The sequence below is a fragment of the Paramacrobiotus metropolitanus genome, unplaced genomic scaffold (genome assembly GCF_019649055.1).
Source record: "Paramacrobiotus metropolitanus isolate TYO unplaced genomic scaffold, Prichtersi_v1.0 Parri_scaffold0000118, whole genome shotgun sequence".
NCBI classification, from domain to species: domain Eukaryota; kingdom Metazoa; phylum Tardigrada; class Eutardigrada; order Parachela; family Macrobiotidae; genus Paramacrobiotus; species Paramacrobiotus metropolitanus.
In genome coordinates this window covers 373,165-391,947 of record NW_026570338.1, presented here as the reverse complement: position 1 = coordinate 391,947, position 18,783 = coordinate 373,165, and the positions used below count along the sequence as shown (strand labels likewise).

The following is an 18,783-nucleotide window of genomic DNA, read 5'->3' as shown; positions in this document are numbered from 1 at the left end:
CCGCGGTGTATTACCATCCCTGTGTGCGGAAATCGAGCCGCCTGGCCTCGGCGCGTTTCCGCTGCATCTCCTGCAGATAACGCGCCGGTTCGGCATCCAGATGTGGCGCCAGAAAGGGCACTTCTCCGTCGTTCTCCACTAAAAGGTCACTGTAGCCCGCATCCGCCGGGGCGGCGGCGTAGCCGGTGTGCGTCTGCAGTTGCTGGAGAATAGGGGAAAGCCGGGCGCGCGGATTACTCAGGATAGGTTGACAACAGCTTAGGAAACAAATTACCCGCAAATACAAATCAAATCGTAATTCGCCATCTTCATGGAATTACTGTATTTCGGGAGATAATCAAATACCACAGCTTCCGGGAAAGTTATCAAGCAAAGGTGCCGGTATGATAATATTTTTTATTACATTAACTGGAGAAAAACTCGGCGGCGAATTATGGATAAGAAACACAGGAAGTGCGTCGAGGATTTGTAAAAGAACGGCTTAAATTGTAGATACGGAAGCGGCGTTGAATCTGCCGCTTTACAGTGCGTCAATATTTAATTACACCACTCCTGTCCGTCATCCTCATGAGCGCAAATAACGCGGAACTAAACCGCCCACAAATCAGGGATTTTCTCTCTCTCTCTGATCTGCGAGCCTGTGGTTACCATATTTCCTGGTTGAATGAGCCGCAAGCCGAGGCGATGATTAATTATTTAATTGTCTTACTCTCCCTTTTCCTGTCGAGAAGTATTCGCTGGAGCAAACACACATCTCGGCCGATCAATAAAGACCAGTATACGCTGCACGTATATCGAAAAAAATGGCAACCGACACACCACCGATTAACCGGCGTCGAGAAAAAAAGGAATGCATGAATCTAAATGAATAAAAATCACTAGTTGCGGAATGCGGAACGAAGGTCCGGGATACTCCCGTTATACAAACGGTACACCGGGAATAGAGCGCGTCAATAATTATAATCGGCTGTCCAGTTAAATTCCAGTAACGCCAAATTAATTAAAGAAAGTGTTACGAGTCTATACAAATTGATATTTACTCGTGCTTCAGCAGAGACATCTCTCCATCTGCGCTTTAGAAACATCAGATTGTGTATCTATAGCAGAACGTTGGCTTCAAAGTAGGCAGGTACTTCGCCTGACACCGGATGACCTCGCTGTTACATCATCAGAATTCCTTTACATCGTAAGAATTATCTCTTAATGATCACTACACTATATCGTGATAATTCTTAATACGAAATGATACACTCTAAGGAAATTCAATCACATCGTTAACTCAACTGTACTGTAATTAAGATTTAATTAAAATTGTTCCCTTCACTGTCAGCATCCAGTAACAAAAGTTTGGTTTCGAACAGCTGATTTAGGCGAATGCTAATGCCGCTACATTACCCTACACAAGGCCGTTGTCACTACTTTTCACTACGAAAACGGCTGACGGCTTTAGAGCGTGGTCGTTTGACTCTTTTTGTGAAAACACTACGCAATGCTATTTATACTACAGCACAGCTATCACACGTGAAACATCTCGTTGAATCCAAGCAGAGCCATTCTGCTCAGCTTGTCCACGTCAGAAGTCTAAGATCAACTCTTTCCATGATCTCGTTGTCCGTCTTCGTGAAATCCGCTAAACCTGTGAAGAAACAATACCATTTCCTGCACTGTTAATACTGACGCAGATATTTTTGTTGTGCTGTTTCAAAGCTGGATTAAGCACACCGAAATTAATCACCCTGCAATCTGAAAATAAACGTACACTGTTAGACATGCCCGAATACTTTCCCATTCGTGCGGGTAAGCGAGTGTCTGCACCCATCGTGCATGGACAGCCTTGACCGTTGCGTAAACTTCGTCCGCAACCGGTGGGAAATTATTGTCCAACGCCCATGTATTTGCTGGCCACACTCTCAAAATTTTGGCTGCAGTCAAAAACCAGCTTCGGAATGGTGATTTGGATTTTATCAATCTCCAGCACGTCGAACCTCGACTCGGGGGTGACAGCTTTCAACCACTTAACTTCATCCGCCGGCAGAAGTTTGAGCTTCGTTACATAAGGATTAAAAAATATCTGATACAGGGCCGGTCCAAAAATGTTCTTCAGTTTCCAGTTGTGCAACATGATGCGTTGCCTGCTGTTCTGGTAAAAAAATAACCATATTGTTGCACCATGGTTCGCGTAAAACGTTTTGTCCTCAGGGTTTGACAACCAAGGATATCCATATGGGTTACCGGGGTGGGTAATAGAATAATCTTTAAAAATTAATGTAGGCAACTGGATCTGCATGGCTTCCAACAAATCACACAAAAGTATTTGTTTGCGAAAGGTTTCAGTATAGTCAGGCTCTTTGTCGTTGAGCAGACGGTACGGTTCAGAAGAGACGCTCCTTTGAAGCAGTTGAAGTTATCGGATTTCGTTTCTTTGGTACATGTTTCCAAACAGACTTCGATGTCCTCGGTTGCGCGACGAGTGCTTAGGAGTTGCTGCCACAAAGCACACACTCTGTGATAACATGAAGTCACAAATTAATGTCAATAAAACAAACGCTGCGTTAGTAACCAGTGCTCGATCTTCGCCGCTACGAACGTATGCATTATTATATGAAAGAAGAGTCCTACATTCGTGTCACCGTATAAGCCTTGACTTAAAAATCTAACACTACATACACTATAAAGTACGGTTGCTGTCCTTTTAAATCTGGTTGGATGTGCCAAGCTAGATGCGCACTACGCAGTGAAGGCGGTTGCGAAGCTCTTTACCTTTTAATCTTTGCACATAAATGCAGATCTAAAAAAGAAAAGATTTCACTCAAAAGGATGGGCGGAAGATTATTAAAAGAGGCGCCTTCGTTCAGCCGGTCCGTTTTTAGGTCTGCAAGAAGAGAATGACATTATTATTGAGACCAGTAGAAGTCAGTGCGTAATGCAGCATAAGTTATTATGTATATTACAGTAGGTAGGTAACAATGGGATCCATAATTATACAGTATATACCAGTATTTTATGAAAGTCTTTATAAATACTCCTAGAATGCTATATAAACTACCAGATATAGTTCGTTGTTTCTTTTTTACAGAAACCAGTTCAGGCCAGGTACCACTCCCGGAATTTCGTTGAAAGCAAACCGGCACGTAAATACTGTTTTATACTGTGCTGTTCTGTCAACGAATACTAAATTGGCAACATGATGTTGTGTTCCGAAACTAAATTACCGGATTCATAGAAGAGCTCTTTATTGTCGCTAAGATCGGTTTTGAAAAACGGCGGCAGGTCAGCTTGGGTGTCTAGATGGGTCAGCAGCATTTGCGACAGTGATGTAGCCATCCACTGCGCCGTCTCGAAATCTGCCGATAAACTGATGACCACGAACATGCATCCATCGCGTTGAATTCGAAGATGGAATCGACAGCAATCCGATAAAGCGAACAGTCGCGCATCGCGTTTCATCGTATCGCGAAAATGCTTGATGACCCTCGATCGATCGGAGGCGTCGCTAAAAATATATTGCGCTTTGTCAAAGGGAATGAAGAGTTTCCGGTACATCAGCCCGTCGACGCGGCACAGCAGTGGTTGCTCGCTGACCGGAAGCTGGACTACGATTTGGCATTTGTCCACCAGTTCCTCGCGAGCCTTGAGTGAAACGCTGTCCGTTTTGCCAATCTCCGTTTTAACGTAAATAATCTGGCAGGATTGGCATGCCGTAACCAGATTTGTTATAACGGCCGGACGGAAGCGAAATGGTCCGTCGTTTTCGTCGCGGAGGGCTGCAAATACCGGCATGTCGAGAAGAAAAGCGTGTTCGTCAGGGTCCTTGATGAAGGGCAAGGGCCACTCGCGGCTCGCATGGATCCAGCTTGGTTTGACCTGGATGGATCCGAAATGGATGAGGGCGTAGTCTCCCGGAGATAATATTCTGAATATTTCCCAGCCAGTACGCATCGTCGCCAGCATTTTGAACGACGACAGTATTCTGATAGCTCATTTGCTGCGCATCAAACAGGAGCCGCTCATACGGAGGCGTTGACGTCTGAACCATTTTATTCTGAAGCCTCTGAGAAAATACAGAACAGTATTAGTTTAAAACGGGTCATTTATCTGTAGATACGTCCAGTTAACGATTTTAATAAAAACTCCGACGTCCAAAAGGCATGCACACCGCGTCCAAATGGCATGCAGCTGGGGCCTGAGTTTTCTGGTGTTTGGAGGAAAATGTTATAAAAAATCGGACAGCTTTAATACGACTTAAATGCGTTTAAATTCTAAGGAACCGACTAAGAGTGATACGCACTGAAGCTTAAAAATGTATAGAATATCATTGCCTCTTCGGTGTGAATTATTTCTAAAAATCTGGAGAAAGGGCGCAAAAGCCGTAACCACGGTCCACAATACGCAGTGGCCTACTACAGGCCACAGCCGTTATATATGTGGGGCATAACTGTAAATAATTAATATTTCTTTCTTAACACTTAGTGAAAGTGAAAGATATATTGTAAGAACCCTGACAGACTTACGTAATGAGAATTACTGGCGCGCCAGCATAAAAAGCAGCAATCATCCAACTTCTAATCGCCTTGTGAATTTCAAACATGAGATTTAATAACGAACGATTTTTTTTAAAAACAATCATTATTACTATCACCGAATTGCAAAAAGAATTATAATGATTATTAAGTCTGTCAGGTTCACTGCGCTGCTAAATCAGCGTAGGGAACTTCATACTGTAATTATATAATAATGTATGGTAGTTGCTGAACAGTGTACATACAGAACATAGCTGCGGAGTGCAATAGACTGAAGACTCTACTGGTAGATGATCGATTTAAACTTGCATGTTATGTGTATCTGTAGTCAAGCGGAAGACGACAGTATCCGTACATCTATGAAGCGCCGCAGGGCAAATGTTGGCCTCTGCTGACCATACGTGTTAACAACTGCCTCACCATTGCGGGCTCTGCAGCAATCTACGAGCACGTTACAGTAGACTAGTATACTCGGGCTTGGCTAATGAAACCAAACATTTGGACACTGCGCATCGCAATCGTGATGCTGCGTTTTGCAGATTAGTTTATCAGTTCAGTTGCTCCTCCTGGCGAGGTAACCCACCTGCATAATGGCCTGCGCGCCGTCTTCCATGCTTGGTATTTGGTAATGGTATTAAACGCCGACCAGGTTGGAATCTACCCGGCGACACAGTGTATTAAAGCGGATGAATGTTGTCTGAGCGGTTAGTCATGTTGTGGCTTTCTCTTCTGACCAGCATACCAAGAGCGCAGCATGACTATTGTGCAAATTTATCGGCAGTTGCCCATTCTGTTTCTAAACGTGATTTTTAGTTTGGGGTTTTTCTCCTTTCGTACGGGACGTTCTGCAATTAAGGCCTCAGATGTGGCCGCACAGTGAACTGGTGTTTCTCACTTCTGGTAATCAATATCACAGCGGCCTCGTGACCTCGCATCTTTTTCCACCTGAACAGTCGTTCGCCTCCCGGAAGCGCTGAATAAGCAGTTTCAGTTCACATACTTCAAGAGCATCGGTTTTTTTACACAGTGTTAGCAGTAATTTTGTTTTGGGACAGTCCAGTTGTCATAAGAATGTTGTACTCTGTACTCAGTGTAAGTAAGTGGCGAGCGTCAACATAGCAAAACACGGTGGAAACTGGAAGGACGGTACAAGGTTAAGTACACGAACCGCCGGCCGAGGTGTTAAATTGCTTAATTGGTTAACCCATTTTTTCTCCAGTGGAGAAGTAGCCCGACTGAGCAGACACTTATCAGCCAGTCCATAAAGACCAATCTATTGTACGGGGAAAACAGCGGCAACCGGTACATCGCCGACACCGGCGTTCAGAAGTAAACACAGAAAACCATGAAAAGACAAAAACGAGCACGAATCAAAGATGAAGGTGTGAGTGTCAGTAAGCGACAAAATCTGGAGCAGAGTTCAATTGAGAGAAGAAGAGACAGCGCAGAGAAGAAAAGCCCAACGGAGCTTCAAAGTTCCGAAAATCATTTCTTGGCAACACATGCCAACAGAATGCATCGGGTTTCAAATCACCAGTTGTGGAACGAAAGGTCACCGGTGGTCCATTGTATCAACAACGGCGCACCGGAAATGGACCGCGTCAAAATTCCAAAATAATTTTCCAATAAATCACCAGTCAAATTTCTACTATGGTAGATTTTCGTGAAATTTTATTCCAATAAGATTCCGATTAATTTTTAAAGGGAATCATGGAGCTCAAAATTCCGGCTATCATTTCAGCGGGGAAATTTCTTCGTCGTCGTTTAGTGATTCCACACTGTGCGTCCGCATCGGGACGTTGGCTTTAATGGACGGCGGACGCGCCGTGTGCACCACCGACACCGTAATGACCTTACTGTTGACGTTATTGGGAACGACGTTATCCTCGCGCGGCGGCCGCGTCAGCTGCACCATCTCCATTGCTTCGGGGACTTCCGAGCTGTTGACCTTCCGCATGGACGCATGATGGTGATGCGGCCCAGTATGTTCTCCATGCTGCGCTTTCTGCCGCGTCAAAGTACTCCGCTTCCGCTCTGGTAACCGACTCACCTGTTGTGATGAAGGAACGATGCTGGGCGGGTTGGACATGTTGCTGTTGGTGCGGACGATGTGCTGGTTGACCGCCAGCTGTTTCGAAGTTAACTGCTTGGACACGGGCGGGTGCAGTAGTGACACGAGGGTGCGGACGATGTAGCGCAGGTCCTCGATGCGCATGGGTGGGAGATCGGTGCTCTCGCTCCCTACGCGCAGGACGAAGGGGAAGAGGAAGCAGACGACCAGGCGCAGGAAGCGGTCGCTGAACTGCGCGCAGAGTTGCTCGAGGTTGCAGTATTCGCGGCCGGCTTGGAGGTAGATGGCGGTGAGGTCGATGGTGGCGTCGCGGAAGACGGAAGGGACGGTGACGAGGGGCGGGAGGGTGGAGATGGTGCCGGCGGGGATGGGCGAGGCCAGGACGGTGTCGCCCGAGGCGGCCTCCCAGGGTCAGGTGGATGCAGGTGCCCGTGATGGCGCGCAACTGTGGCATCAGCGCCATCAGGTTGTTGGTGCATAAGGTGCGCGACAGGCCCTGGATGATCTTGGCCGCCGCGTTCCTGTTCACACAATTAGAAATGATTTCAGAGGAATTTAAATGAATTTTATTGAGAATTTACTCTAATAATTACGAAAGTTAGGCATTTGATCGCGGCATCCGTGTTACACAATTAGAAAGACTTGGAGAGCGAAGTCCCATTTAATCTAACAACAATTTATTTAACAGTTTACGAAATTTTTATGTAATTTGCTATAACGCGGGGCCGTATGGGCGCCACGCGTATCCTCGACAGCGAACAGCGGTGAACCCGGATGAGGCTTTATTGCCGAATCTAATGCGCACCGTGGCGCAGCAACACCAGACTAACAAGGAAGGATTCTGCAGCCAGTGCAACTGTGCTGCAGATCCGTCAAACAACACAGCAATGTGCGGGTGGAAATCCCCAGAAACAGCGAATAGCTACTCAGGAGGGCGGAGCGCCCGCCCTTACACCCCTTGCAGGCATCGCTACGTCCTCAGAGCGAAATCATGGCTTCGATGGAGAAATCGACGGTGGGCAGGATGTCCAGCATGTAGTGCTCAGACCTTCACAAGCCATCACCTCCTTATCATACGGCGCCACTTTCAGCGGGGGTGTGCGCCACATACAGGACAAAATGGTCGCATGCCAACATCTCCACATTCAGTACGAATGCAGCGCAGTGCACTGCGACTGAGTTCAAATATCCGTTTCGTACAAGTGCACTGCACCGCTTGCGTACAGAATGCTGGGTATGGGGCTGCCGACCATTTAGTCATTGTACGCCAGTCGTGGCTCTTGGCGTCTAAGAGTTCGGGCGGACGGGTGGCCAGATCGCCGAGGAATTTGCTCAGGTGGCGGATGCTGGCTGTGGTCAAAAGTGGGCAACGATGGCCAGCAGGTGGTTGCGCGGGTAACTGAACTCGGCTTGCTGGTTGGTCGGTTCCGGCGGCTCGTGGATCGTGATGATCTTCGGTCTAAAGCAGAACAACAAACTTGTCATACCAAATCGATATCGAAAGCTGTAGTTAAAAGATAAAAAAGTATCATGTGCTACGTTAACCGATGTTCTTTAGAGATTCCAGAAGTATTTGCAACACCTACAGCATCCGCATTATCAACATTAGTAGCCAGTGTACTACGACAACTTCGCGCAAATTAACCTTTCATTACCAAACATAAAATCGAGGACAACACCAGAACACAAATCTAGCTAATTCGGCCGACAACCAACTATGCTAAAAAGTAAGTAACAAATAAAGTCTTTAGAGAAGCGGTATACATAATTATTATAGGTAGTACTCATTCAACGCCGAAAGGCTTAAAATTTTGTCCTTATGGTTAATCGTACCGGTTGGCCTCCACGTCGTGATCGCGACCGACATGCGACGGCGACGCCATGACCACGGAGCGTCCCTCCGGGGCGGCAGGGGAGCGGACCGGCACGGCAAGGGGCGGGTCAGGGATTCGCAGGAGAATATTAACGACTTCAAGCTGCCAGCCAGTGAGATGATCTTCTGCAGTTCGTCCTTGGCAGTACGGGCACTATGCCCCTATCCGCCGGCTTCTCATCGTACCACACCTCCTCGTTGAGCAGCGTCCGCCGCATCTACGTCCCCGCGAACTCGCCGCGCTGTCGAAGGCGATCACGGCGATGCAGCTCGATACCGCCGAGGTCAGGATGTTCTGCGCGGTGAGGTTGCCCATATCGGTCTGGTAGCAAAGTCCAACGGCTGGCGGCTTCTTCCCGTCCACCTACGGGCAATACGTTATAAATTGGTTTCGATCATGCGTAGTTTCGTGACCGTAATGGCGAAAAACGAGTATTACGGTTTACCATAGTTGTCTGCATTCTTGAAACAAAAAAGGTACCAGTTTGGATCTCAGCAATATACGTACGTACGCGTAAACGAGTTTCGACCGAATTCGCACAATCCCGTATAAATTTGCTGGCTGGCTTGAAAAATTAGTATCCATAAACTTGATATTCATGGTCTGTCTTACCGTTAATAAGTGTGTCACTATTAATTGGTACTTATTTAACGATAGTTACCTATTTACATTAAATCAACACCAAAGTATTGTGGGAAAAACTATTTTTCTATCGAATTTGTAGGTTCCGTAGAAATAATTATTCAATTCAAGCACTCGAAAGCCATTATAGTCTGAGCCTAACGCCATTACACTACGACAACACTACGATAGTTTGTTTCGTACACTCCAGTTTTTCGACAGTATTACTGAAATACAAATACTGACTATTCACACTGCTTCCTGCAATCTTGAAACAGGAAAATGGTGGCAATGAGGATCACAATATACGTAAATGAATTTTGGCCGTATGCGCACAATTCATATATTTTGTACGTAAATTTGCAGGCCTTTCTTGGAAATTTGAAAATATACATATATCAGCGAAACAGCCATGGTCAGTCTTAATGTTAGTAAGTACTTATGCAATTATTCAACTAAAATCAACGATGTTTTCCATTTACCTCTAACTAACTAACTACTTAATGCTATCTTGTTTTGCGAAAAATTATTTTTGCCATCACACAAAGTGGAAGCGAACTGTGTCCATCACTAAATTCAGCTCCAACCAATAAACGATAACACCAGCGTCTGGCCATTACACTACGATAACACCATATTTTCAGACTTAAGAAAACCGAAAGCAGCCTTAGCGTTGCCCAAAACTATGCAAAGCATCACAAACACCGTCACGTGACACCCGTACCTTTTCCAGAATATCCAGACTGCCCAGGGGATAATGAATCAACGCTGTCTGGACGACCTTGGACGGCCGCAGGGCAAAGCGTCCCAGCGAGAAGAGGATCTTCTTCATATGCTGTCGTTTCAGCGGTTTAATCCCGGTATCGGCCTGACTCAGCTCCAATAACCCGGCGGCCGAGCCGAACATCTGGAGGAGGAAGGGGTTGCGGTGGAGGAGGAAGAACTGGCTGCAGGCGAACTCGAGGGTGTGGATGAGGAGGTGGTTGGTCTGGTGGGCGGCGTACATGCGCAGGACGGTGGGCATGATCAGCAGGAAGCCGGTAGAGGCGAACAGGTACTTCAAGTTCTGTGCCAGGGTGATGCACGTCGCCAGACACAGGCGCAGGGTCGCCGAGTCCTGGCAGTGGAGCACTAGGACGCCGTTCAGCACGGACAAGAGCATTTGGATGTCGGCGTAGGAGAGCTGTACCTCCGAGGTGGGGCGGGACAGGTTGCAGAGCAGATGGGAGGCCAACTGCAAAACCATGTTTGGTATTTTTGAAAAACTGTTGTACTTGTAACGTGGACAATTTTTTTAGTACTGAGTTAAACGCTCTTTTTAATTATCTTTAGATTTTATTCAATAATTTCTGCAATGAGAATTGAGACAAAATGCAGTATTACAACAACAATTTTAAATTCTGTGTTTCTTAAAAAAAAGGTTGTTAAAGCATCATTTTTACTGTAAATGGCACTAGACAAGCCGTGACAACGTGCCAGAGTAGGCGTTTCGGATACGATGCCACTAGACTACGAAATCACTTCTCAGCCGTATGATAAGACGAAATCCAGGCTAACAAAGTAAGCCATTCACAATTGTCAATTATAATACTGATTGCGGTTGTTTTTTTAATTCTTAATTGCACAATCTTGGCCGTAGTGATATAAATTACGACTGTTATGTCGCGACATGAACATCAATAAAGAACGAGATATGAAAAATTGTTAATATCCGTAATTGGTAATTCGTCTATACGTATGTCTCGTATATTTTAAACATTGAAAAATTAAACGCCTGAATTTAATTCATTTTGAGTCAGAGCAGCCAGCCCATGTCCGGCAAAGGTGACACTCTAGCATGGGACATCAGACCTGTCGGAATGTAACTTATAAAATCGGCACAATGTCGGCTGTGGCGCATTTTATGATGCACGCAGTCAAATTCTTGAATTGCTTGCTGCAACCGTTTTAAAGTTTTGTTCTAACATAAACCAAAAATAAATTTCAGTTCTATTAGAAAAAAAATTTACATATACATACAAAAGTTCTTTTCTACAGCATTAATTTTAATTTTAGCTGGTCTAGATAAACGTGACAACTAATAGCGAAGAGCCACTTTACAGTGCCACTATACTACGAACAACTTTAACGGTTAAGAAGTTGTTCGTAGCACAACTTCTTAACGCTCTATCATAAACCTTATTAAAAACACCACTGATGTCTTATCTTACCTGAACCCAGGCGTATTTATGCATGACATCAATCCCCAGATACTCTGACCCGAACGGTTACTCCTGGAACTTGACATGCATCGCATTCCTGCGCACTCAGAAACAGACTATGCACCAGGAAGACCTTCTGTGCCTCCAGAAACAAATTATGGTAGGCCTGCAGCTGCAGCTTGAGAAGCCCTCCGTCCCCGGCGACCGCATCAGGTTCAGTTGCGGATAGTAGCTCCTTCGGAAGAAGTACACATCTCGCACGTACCCACTGGGATGGTGCGCCCTCCCGTGCGCTGGTCACATAGAATATAATTCTCCCGTCGTTCGTGGAAATGGAGAAGAAATCCAGCGCTTCGGTTAAGAGTTCCTGAACTGGGTGTCCTCGCTGACGGGATCTGCGAGGGATCTGGGTGAGATCGGGGCCGTGGACGATGACCTTCTTGGCGCCGGGGACGTTGGCGGTGAGGAGGAGGTGGGCGTCGCACTGTTCGCGGCGCAGGATGGTCTTGATCTCCTTGAAAGAGATCCCGTCGACCGAGGGACGATCTGCCCACATCACCGACATCACACGCTGGTAACCGCACAGCCAGTTGGTAGTTGGTTTCTGATAACGAAATGTTAGGGTTCCGCTGACGTAGCGACATGCAGCTTAGCCTGCAGCTATTCAGAACCAGTGAGGTTTTAATCTTACATTAACTATAACACACGGCTAAAAAACGATCGTATAAAAATGTTCGGGTTGCACCGGCTAAACGATAATACAGTTTTACACTAGCCAAAAACAGTCACAAATCTCAAGAAATTTAATTACCACAGAACTGTTAGCAAGATTTTCTTCGGTCAGTAACTGTAGTACGAATGAACGCAAACTTCGTCCTTCAACTGAAACGAGGATTAACAGAAACCCTGTGCGAAGCATAATATACAAATAGCGACTAACCAAAAATGCCGCAATTGTCGACACCGACGTCGTCCAGCAGATCGACCAGCTGCAGAATGGCCGTGCCCAGCGCCGTGGGGAACACCGGTAGCGAGGTGAGGGTGTGCGTGGCCACCGTGCCGGTGTCAGCGATCTTCCCGTTCTCGTCCACTACAATCGTTCACACCCGTATACGCATTTCAAATAAATCGGCAAATAAATGTAATAGTTATTAGAATTATCGTAGTAAAATATTAGTGTCACGATAAACAAAATAACATCAGCGCACCTTCAACCTCACGCTCGTCGGCCACTTGGTGCGGTACGGGCTCGATGGCGGCCATCTTGAGCACCGGCAGCATGCTGACCTTGACCCGTTCGCGTTCGCGCTGGTTGCGCTCTTCCTGGGCGCGCAGGGCCTTGTTCATCGACTCCTGCAGCTGTTTGCGGCGCGTCTGGGTGGCGGCCACCAGCGTGTTGGAGTTTTTGGACTGCCAAAACCGAAACCGCGTTAGAATGCTCAAGCTGTCAACGTGAATCATAAATAAATACATAAAGCCCAAGAAATTTCAGCAGTACTTCGTACACGTCACACGTGCAAAAGATTCCAAGAGCTAACTGTTAGTCTCCGTTTAAGGCGTATCGGTTAAATAATTAACTCATGGGAAACGCTGAGAAGTAAGTAGAAAACCAGCAACTGGCTGGCAAAAAACACCACAACTATGCATAGAAGTATCGAATTTGATTACAGCGCACTTGCATGACATCTCGCGCTTAGCTTGGTGCCTCTACACTACCACATTCCAGTATCTACTGAGTAGACGTTAGCACCTACGGTGCCGTCAGAAGATAGCAAGAATAACAGTACTATTGCCGTGTTGTTACTTGTTACTTTGTGTTTAGCCCGCAACTGCCACCTACGTAAACGATACAACAAAGTGCATTTCGCGTAACACTATTTTAAAGTGATTAAAATTTCAACGCTAAAAAGCAGCCAGAATCTTTAATGCATTATTTCAACGTGTTATAACCTGAAATATGTGAATACTAAGCAAACTTTGTAGCGTACCTGTTCCTCCTGGCTGATGGCCACTTCCTCGATCTTGATGGAGGTGGGCGGCAGCCAGGGCGCGTCGGGGCAGTCGACGTAGGGCCGGCCGATCAGCGGCGAGGGGAGGGTGTAGTCGATGTTGAGGGCGTGGCTGACGCGCATGATGGCCTGCGCGCCGTCATCCAGCCGGATCCACACTTGGCAACGGTAACGCCACAACGCCTGAAACCTAACCGGCAACACAGACAAATAATTATTTCCCATATTTGCATTTCAGTCGGTTCTTAGAGTAATTGTCATAGCCGGATAAAAAAATTGTAGTTTATAACAAAATTATGTCAGCTGAGTTGACCCTGCTTCGACGATTTTTGTACGGCGAACTTTTCTGCAATGTGGTACACGCCACAGTATTCTTGGCGTTGTTCCAAAAGATTTTCACAAGTGCTTAGTGCTTACGTGTAGTACGAGTAGCTTTACTAGTTTTTTACAAGCTTATACAAGCGATAGTCAAGCTTCTGATGTGGCACAACACTGAGAAGTAAGAATATTAACGCGGGTTTGGTGCCGGTAAGCGAATCCATGTTAAAGACGTTATGAAACGTCCGGAATGCCAAAAACATCGAAGCACATAAAAACTTATAGAAAAATCTAAAAACTGATTTAAATTTCGAATTGTTATAGTTTGATAAGTCTGAATATAATTGGTTCCCGACAGACGAGGTGCCCTTGGCAATAACCACTTCACTACGATGGTTAATGCTTACTATTACGAGCTGCCCGCATATATGTGATATGTACAGAAATTATCATTGAGACAGCGTACTTGAGTATGGAATCCACCCGCTCCTCGGCCTCTTCGTGGTTCATCCCTTTCCGCAGACAATCGGTGACGAACTTGCTGATCTTGACTGAGCACACGACGCATAAGACAGCGGTGGTTGAAGCCACTTCCTCGTCGTCGACCAAGAGCAGTTCCCAGCAGAGGGGGAACATGCGCTCCAGCTGCTTCTCGTCCATCACCATCAGCCCCTTGGCCAGCGCCCCGAAGGGGGCCGCGAAGAGGCTGAGCACGTGCTGCTTCAGGTAGCGCGACATGGCGCTGAGCTCGCGCGGGTAGTAGTGCAGCTCCTCCGCCTTGGCCCCGCCCCCCGCGGAGGCCTCAGCGCGCTCCTTCTCCTTGCTCTCCGTGGTGCTCTCGTGGCGCAGCTTGTTGATGGACTCCAGCGAGGCATTCTTCTCCAGAATGGTCGATTTGCTCATCCGACTCAGACCGGCGTAGTGCGACCCTTTGCGGAAGATGTGCAGCTTCCGCTGCGACATCGACGGGGTTGTTGGCGTCTGGCTGCCGCTTTGCGCCTGCAGCTCCATAATCTGCAACTGCGCCGGCCTTTGCGCATGATTCATGGCACAAACTTATAAAAAAGTTATGAATTTACCGTATAACGAACAAAGTTAAAAGTGAATTTAAAAAATTAAAATTCGCTTCTGGTAATCATGTCGTAGGCTTCTGCGTAATAACGCGTTCCTAATGCGTACAGGCGTGAGTTTATCAAGATTCAGATCTATATTGCCACGAATGGGATACACCAGAGCCGGCAAACCAGAAAAGACTGACCAAAACCAATATTATATTCTGAAAGCCCGTAGTCGAAAACCCGGCCAGATAGTATTCATTTCTTTTAAAACCTCTCCCGCTTCGAGCGCCACAGCGGAAGAGTTTTGACTACCTTCACAAAATGTAACTAAATTACTATAATAACAATTATCATCGTGGTATTTTTAACCAGGCAATGTTGCCACGTAAACCAAAAAAATATAGATAAAAAATGAAAGTTATGTTCCACTAATTAAAATATCAGGATCAATTTAATTAGCAGACCGTTGGCGTTATTGCGACAAGAACGACTACATATCCAACGTTGTCATCGAGGACAATTTCTAAACAAGTGCCGGACAAGCAGCGATAGACAGAACTACCGCGGGTTACCGGGCTATCAATGCTGTCCGGCGCAAAAAGCCCGTTCGGTGAAGGAGTGCTGAGCTGCCACTACTGTCCGTGCACAGATCCCGGACGGTGAGCAGGTGACCGAACTGTCACTACTGTCCAGTGTACAAAGCCCGTTAGGTGAGCGGCTGACCGAGCTACCACTGCTGTCCGGCGCAGAAAGCCCGGGAGGTGAGCGGGTGACCGAGCTTTCAGTGGCGGCTGCCACTACTGTCCGGTGCACGGAGCCCGTTAGGGAACGAGTGACCGAGCAACCACTACTGTCCGTGCACAGAGCCCGGGAGGTGATACGAGTGACCGAGCTGAAGCCTGACACTACTGCCAGTGTACAAAGTCCGTTAGTTGAGCGTGTGATCGAGCTAACACTGCTGCCAGTGTACAAAGCCCGTTAGGTGAGCCGGTGGCCGAGCTGTCGTTATTGTACAGTGTACATGAGTGACCGAGCTATCACTACTGTCCGGCGAACGGAACCGGTTAGCTAAGCAAGTAATCGAGCCACCACTACTGACCGGACATACACCACTGGGCACACACCAACTTCAGTGAAAAGAGCCAGTGAAGTGATGAGTTACCGAACTAGTGATCCAGTGCACTATCACTGTTTCGAATTTCACACCTTATAGACTGATATTTCGGCTTTCTTTTCGGGTATGGGATATCGTAAAATTATCTGTATGTACAGCGAAAGGGAATGCTTTCAAGGTTGAGGGTATCATGAACTGATTTTCATAGAAAATTCGTGTTTGCCCTATTGCATGTACCGATCATGTTTCGACGAATAGACTGATGTTAATCTAATAAATATTCATTCAAATTCAAATAAAATGGCCATGGACCACAAGAAACGCGGAGGCGAAGCCGAGGCTGTTTCTTGTAATTTTGTAATATGATCTAAAAAGTTTGTTTATTATAAAAACCGGCTTTCGCTGAGAATGGAATCAATGAGCCGACCCTTATTAAGTGGTCATCAGTTTCCGTACCCTACGGTAGTAGATCTTCTTTTGAAAAGTAATAACCACTGCACTTAACAGCGAATTTATTGCAGTTCTACGCTAGTTTCCTCCCCAGCGTTATTAACGGCCGGAAAAAATGTCCATGTTGTTTAGAGTTCTCAAAATATCTACGTGAATACGTATAATGGCGTATCGTAATCCGACAGTTCGCCACTGTGAAGCCATTTCACTACGAAATATCACATTTTAACTGGTACCATTCTAACGTACAGTAAGCAACCTGTACCAATAAAATTCGCCATCGAACGTCACGTAACGTGACTGGCAAAATTCTTAGCAAGCGGATGAATGTGTCTAAGCGGTTCGCCACGTTGAGACTACACTCCTGACCAGACTGTCCACAATAGCCCCACATTTATCGAAAGTTGGCAAAGCTGTTTCTAAACCCAATTTCAGTTCAATTTCAATTTCACTTTATTACTAATTGTTCCGATTTGTTTTTTTTATCTATCTTTTGATACTGTTAACGATGTCTGATTATTACAATGGAATGGTGAATGTACCTATGTATTTCGATTTTTTGTGAGGTTTTGTACTGCTGTCATCTTGTCGCATGCGTAAGGGGACTTGTCACCGTTGCAGAAGAAATTAAATTCAAATTCAGTTTGGATTCCTCTTTCGTTCGTACGGGATGTTCTAATGCATTTCGCCGGCAAACTAGTCGGCCTGATGTTTTTCGATTCTGGTTATCGTTATTATAATTCATAGGTGATTGGTGACCTTGCATCCTTTCCAACCTGAACAGTCGTCTGCTCAACCGGATCCCGGCGACTTTGGCAGTTTAAGTTGAGATGCTCTAAGAGCATAGTTTTAAACTCGCCAGACTTGTGTCTTGATTTCCCAAAACTCAATCTAATGCGCCTCTCTAAAATCTAGATGTAATACTGCATCTGATCGCGACCTAACTCCTGATTATTGTCGACGTTAAACTGATTAAACACGCAAGCAAAAACAAACCTGGCCGTGGTCGGCAAAGGATTGGATACTCTGGTGAGAGGTCATCCCCGAGGTGCTGGCCACGGAGCCCCAGCGCCGGCTAGCCGAAGAAGGCGTGGCAGAACGCGACAATGTGGCGCAGTTCCTGCTTGGTGAGGATGGCGCGGAAGAAGCGCTTGGCTTCCGGCTCGTTGACGGCCTGCAGCCGGTGGAAGCTGGCGTAGGCCTGCCGCCGCATGTACTCGCTGGGGTTGCCGCGGCTGCTCAGGCCGGCCGCCGGCACCCCCGACTCCGTGCCGCACCCGTGCACGCAACCGATTATCACAAAAATTCTACAATCAAATCACACAAAATCCATCAATGCTGGCACATATAACATCAACCAAATTTCGCAAAAACCAATAAGTTTTATTGTCAGTTGTACATTATTGTTGGATACTTCTTCAACAGTTTAATAAACATAATAATTTAAAAACCTCTAAAAAAGTAAAAAGTCCAACAATTAATTCTGGGTAAACTGCATGATGCAGACCACAAATTAACAAAATTAAATAATCTGTCACAGGAATATGCAATGAATTCGTTTGTTGATTATTTTGGGAAACGACGGGAAACAGGTTCGAATAATCGTCTATCGTTTTTTTTTCGCCCTTCAATATACCCAATAAAATTTTATCAAAAAGTGCGTTTTCATTTAATTAAATGGGCAGGTTTAAAAAAGAATCTTCGCAATGAAACCACAGCACTTGAAATTTGAAAACTTTGCACATTTCCTGGTGAATTGTTACTATTGTGCGCTCAATATATGCCTGAGCCAGTGCACTACAATATTTACTTACTAATAATACTTACAGTGAAGACTGAAGTTTCTCTCACTAGATTATCTGACTTATTTGTAATTTCCACAAAATAAAAAATAATTAATAATAATACTTAGTAACAAGAAAATTCCCACAAGAAGTAATCAAGAAAACATTTCTGGACTTACTTTCAAGCAAGTACGAACAAGAAAACATTTCAATAAAGAACACATTTCTGGACTTTCTTTCCCACAAGAAGTAATCAAGAAAACATTTCTGGGATTTCTGGACTTACTTGGTAATGCAGGACATGAGCAAACGATGCGTGGCCACATCATGGAGGAGTACCGGCGGCGGTGCGCCCGCTACGGGCGGCGGCAGCCCCGGCTGGGAGACACTGCGCGCCCGCAGCACCCCCAACTCCGCCTCCCCCACCCCGCCCCCTCCCGCCCGTTCCCCCTCGCCCTCCCCCTTGACGTCCAGGAGGAGGTCCAAGAGGACGTCGATGAGGGTGAGGGCCACATCACAGATGCGCTGGCTTGGTCGCTCGTTCAAGGCCACCAGCACCGCCCGGATGAGGGCCTGGTAGTTGAGCTCCCCGTCGTCCTGGATGAGGTTGCAGGTGCCGCGGGCCTCCTGGTACTCGGGCAGGGGGTAGGCGATGTTGGAGTCCGTCTTGGAGCGGGGCAGACCGCCCGGGGTGGCGGTGGCGGCGGGGGTCGACAGGTCGCCGGTTAGGCCGATCAATCCGGATTCCAGTTCCACCTCCATC

General features: G+C 46.4%; 1 protein-coding gene and 1 pseudogene across 1 annotated transcript; both read right to left on the bottom strand.

The window, feature by feature from the left end:
• Positions 1 to 6,252: 6,252 nt before the first annotated feature.
• LOC129598256 (protein unc-80-like) lies at positions 6,253 to 11,420 on the bottom strand (annotated as a pseudogene).
• On the bottom strand, positions 11,325 to 18,438 carry LOC129598254 (protein unc-80-like). The gene is made up of 7 exons (XM_055496076.1): positions 18,307 to 18,438; positions 17,233 to 17,543; positions 14,081 to 14,628; positions 13,276 to 13,486; positions 12,496 to 12,697; positions 12,228 to 12,377; positions 11,325 to 11,833 (listed from the first exon to the last, which is right to left on the bottom strand). Exons 2-7 carry the CDS (start codon positions 17,275 to 17,277, stop codon positions 11,325 to 11,327), a joined length of 1,665 nt encoding a protein of 554 aa, XP_055352051.1. The 5' UTR covers positions 17,278 to 17,543; positions 18,307 to 18,438.
• Positions 18,439 to 18,783: the final 345 nt, after the last annotated feature.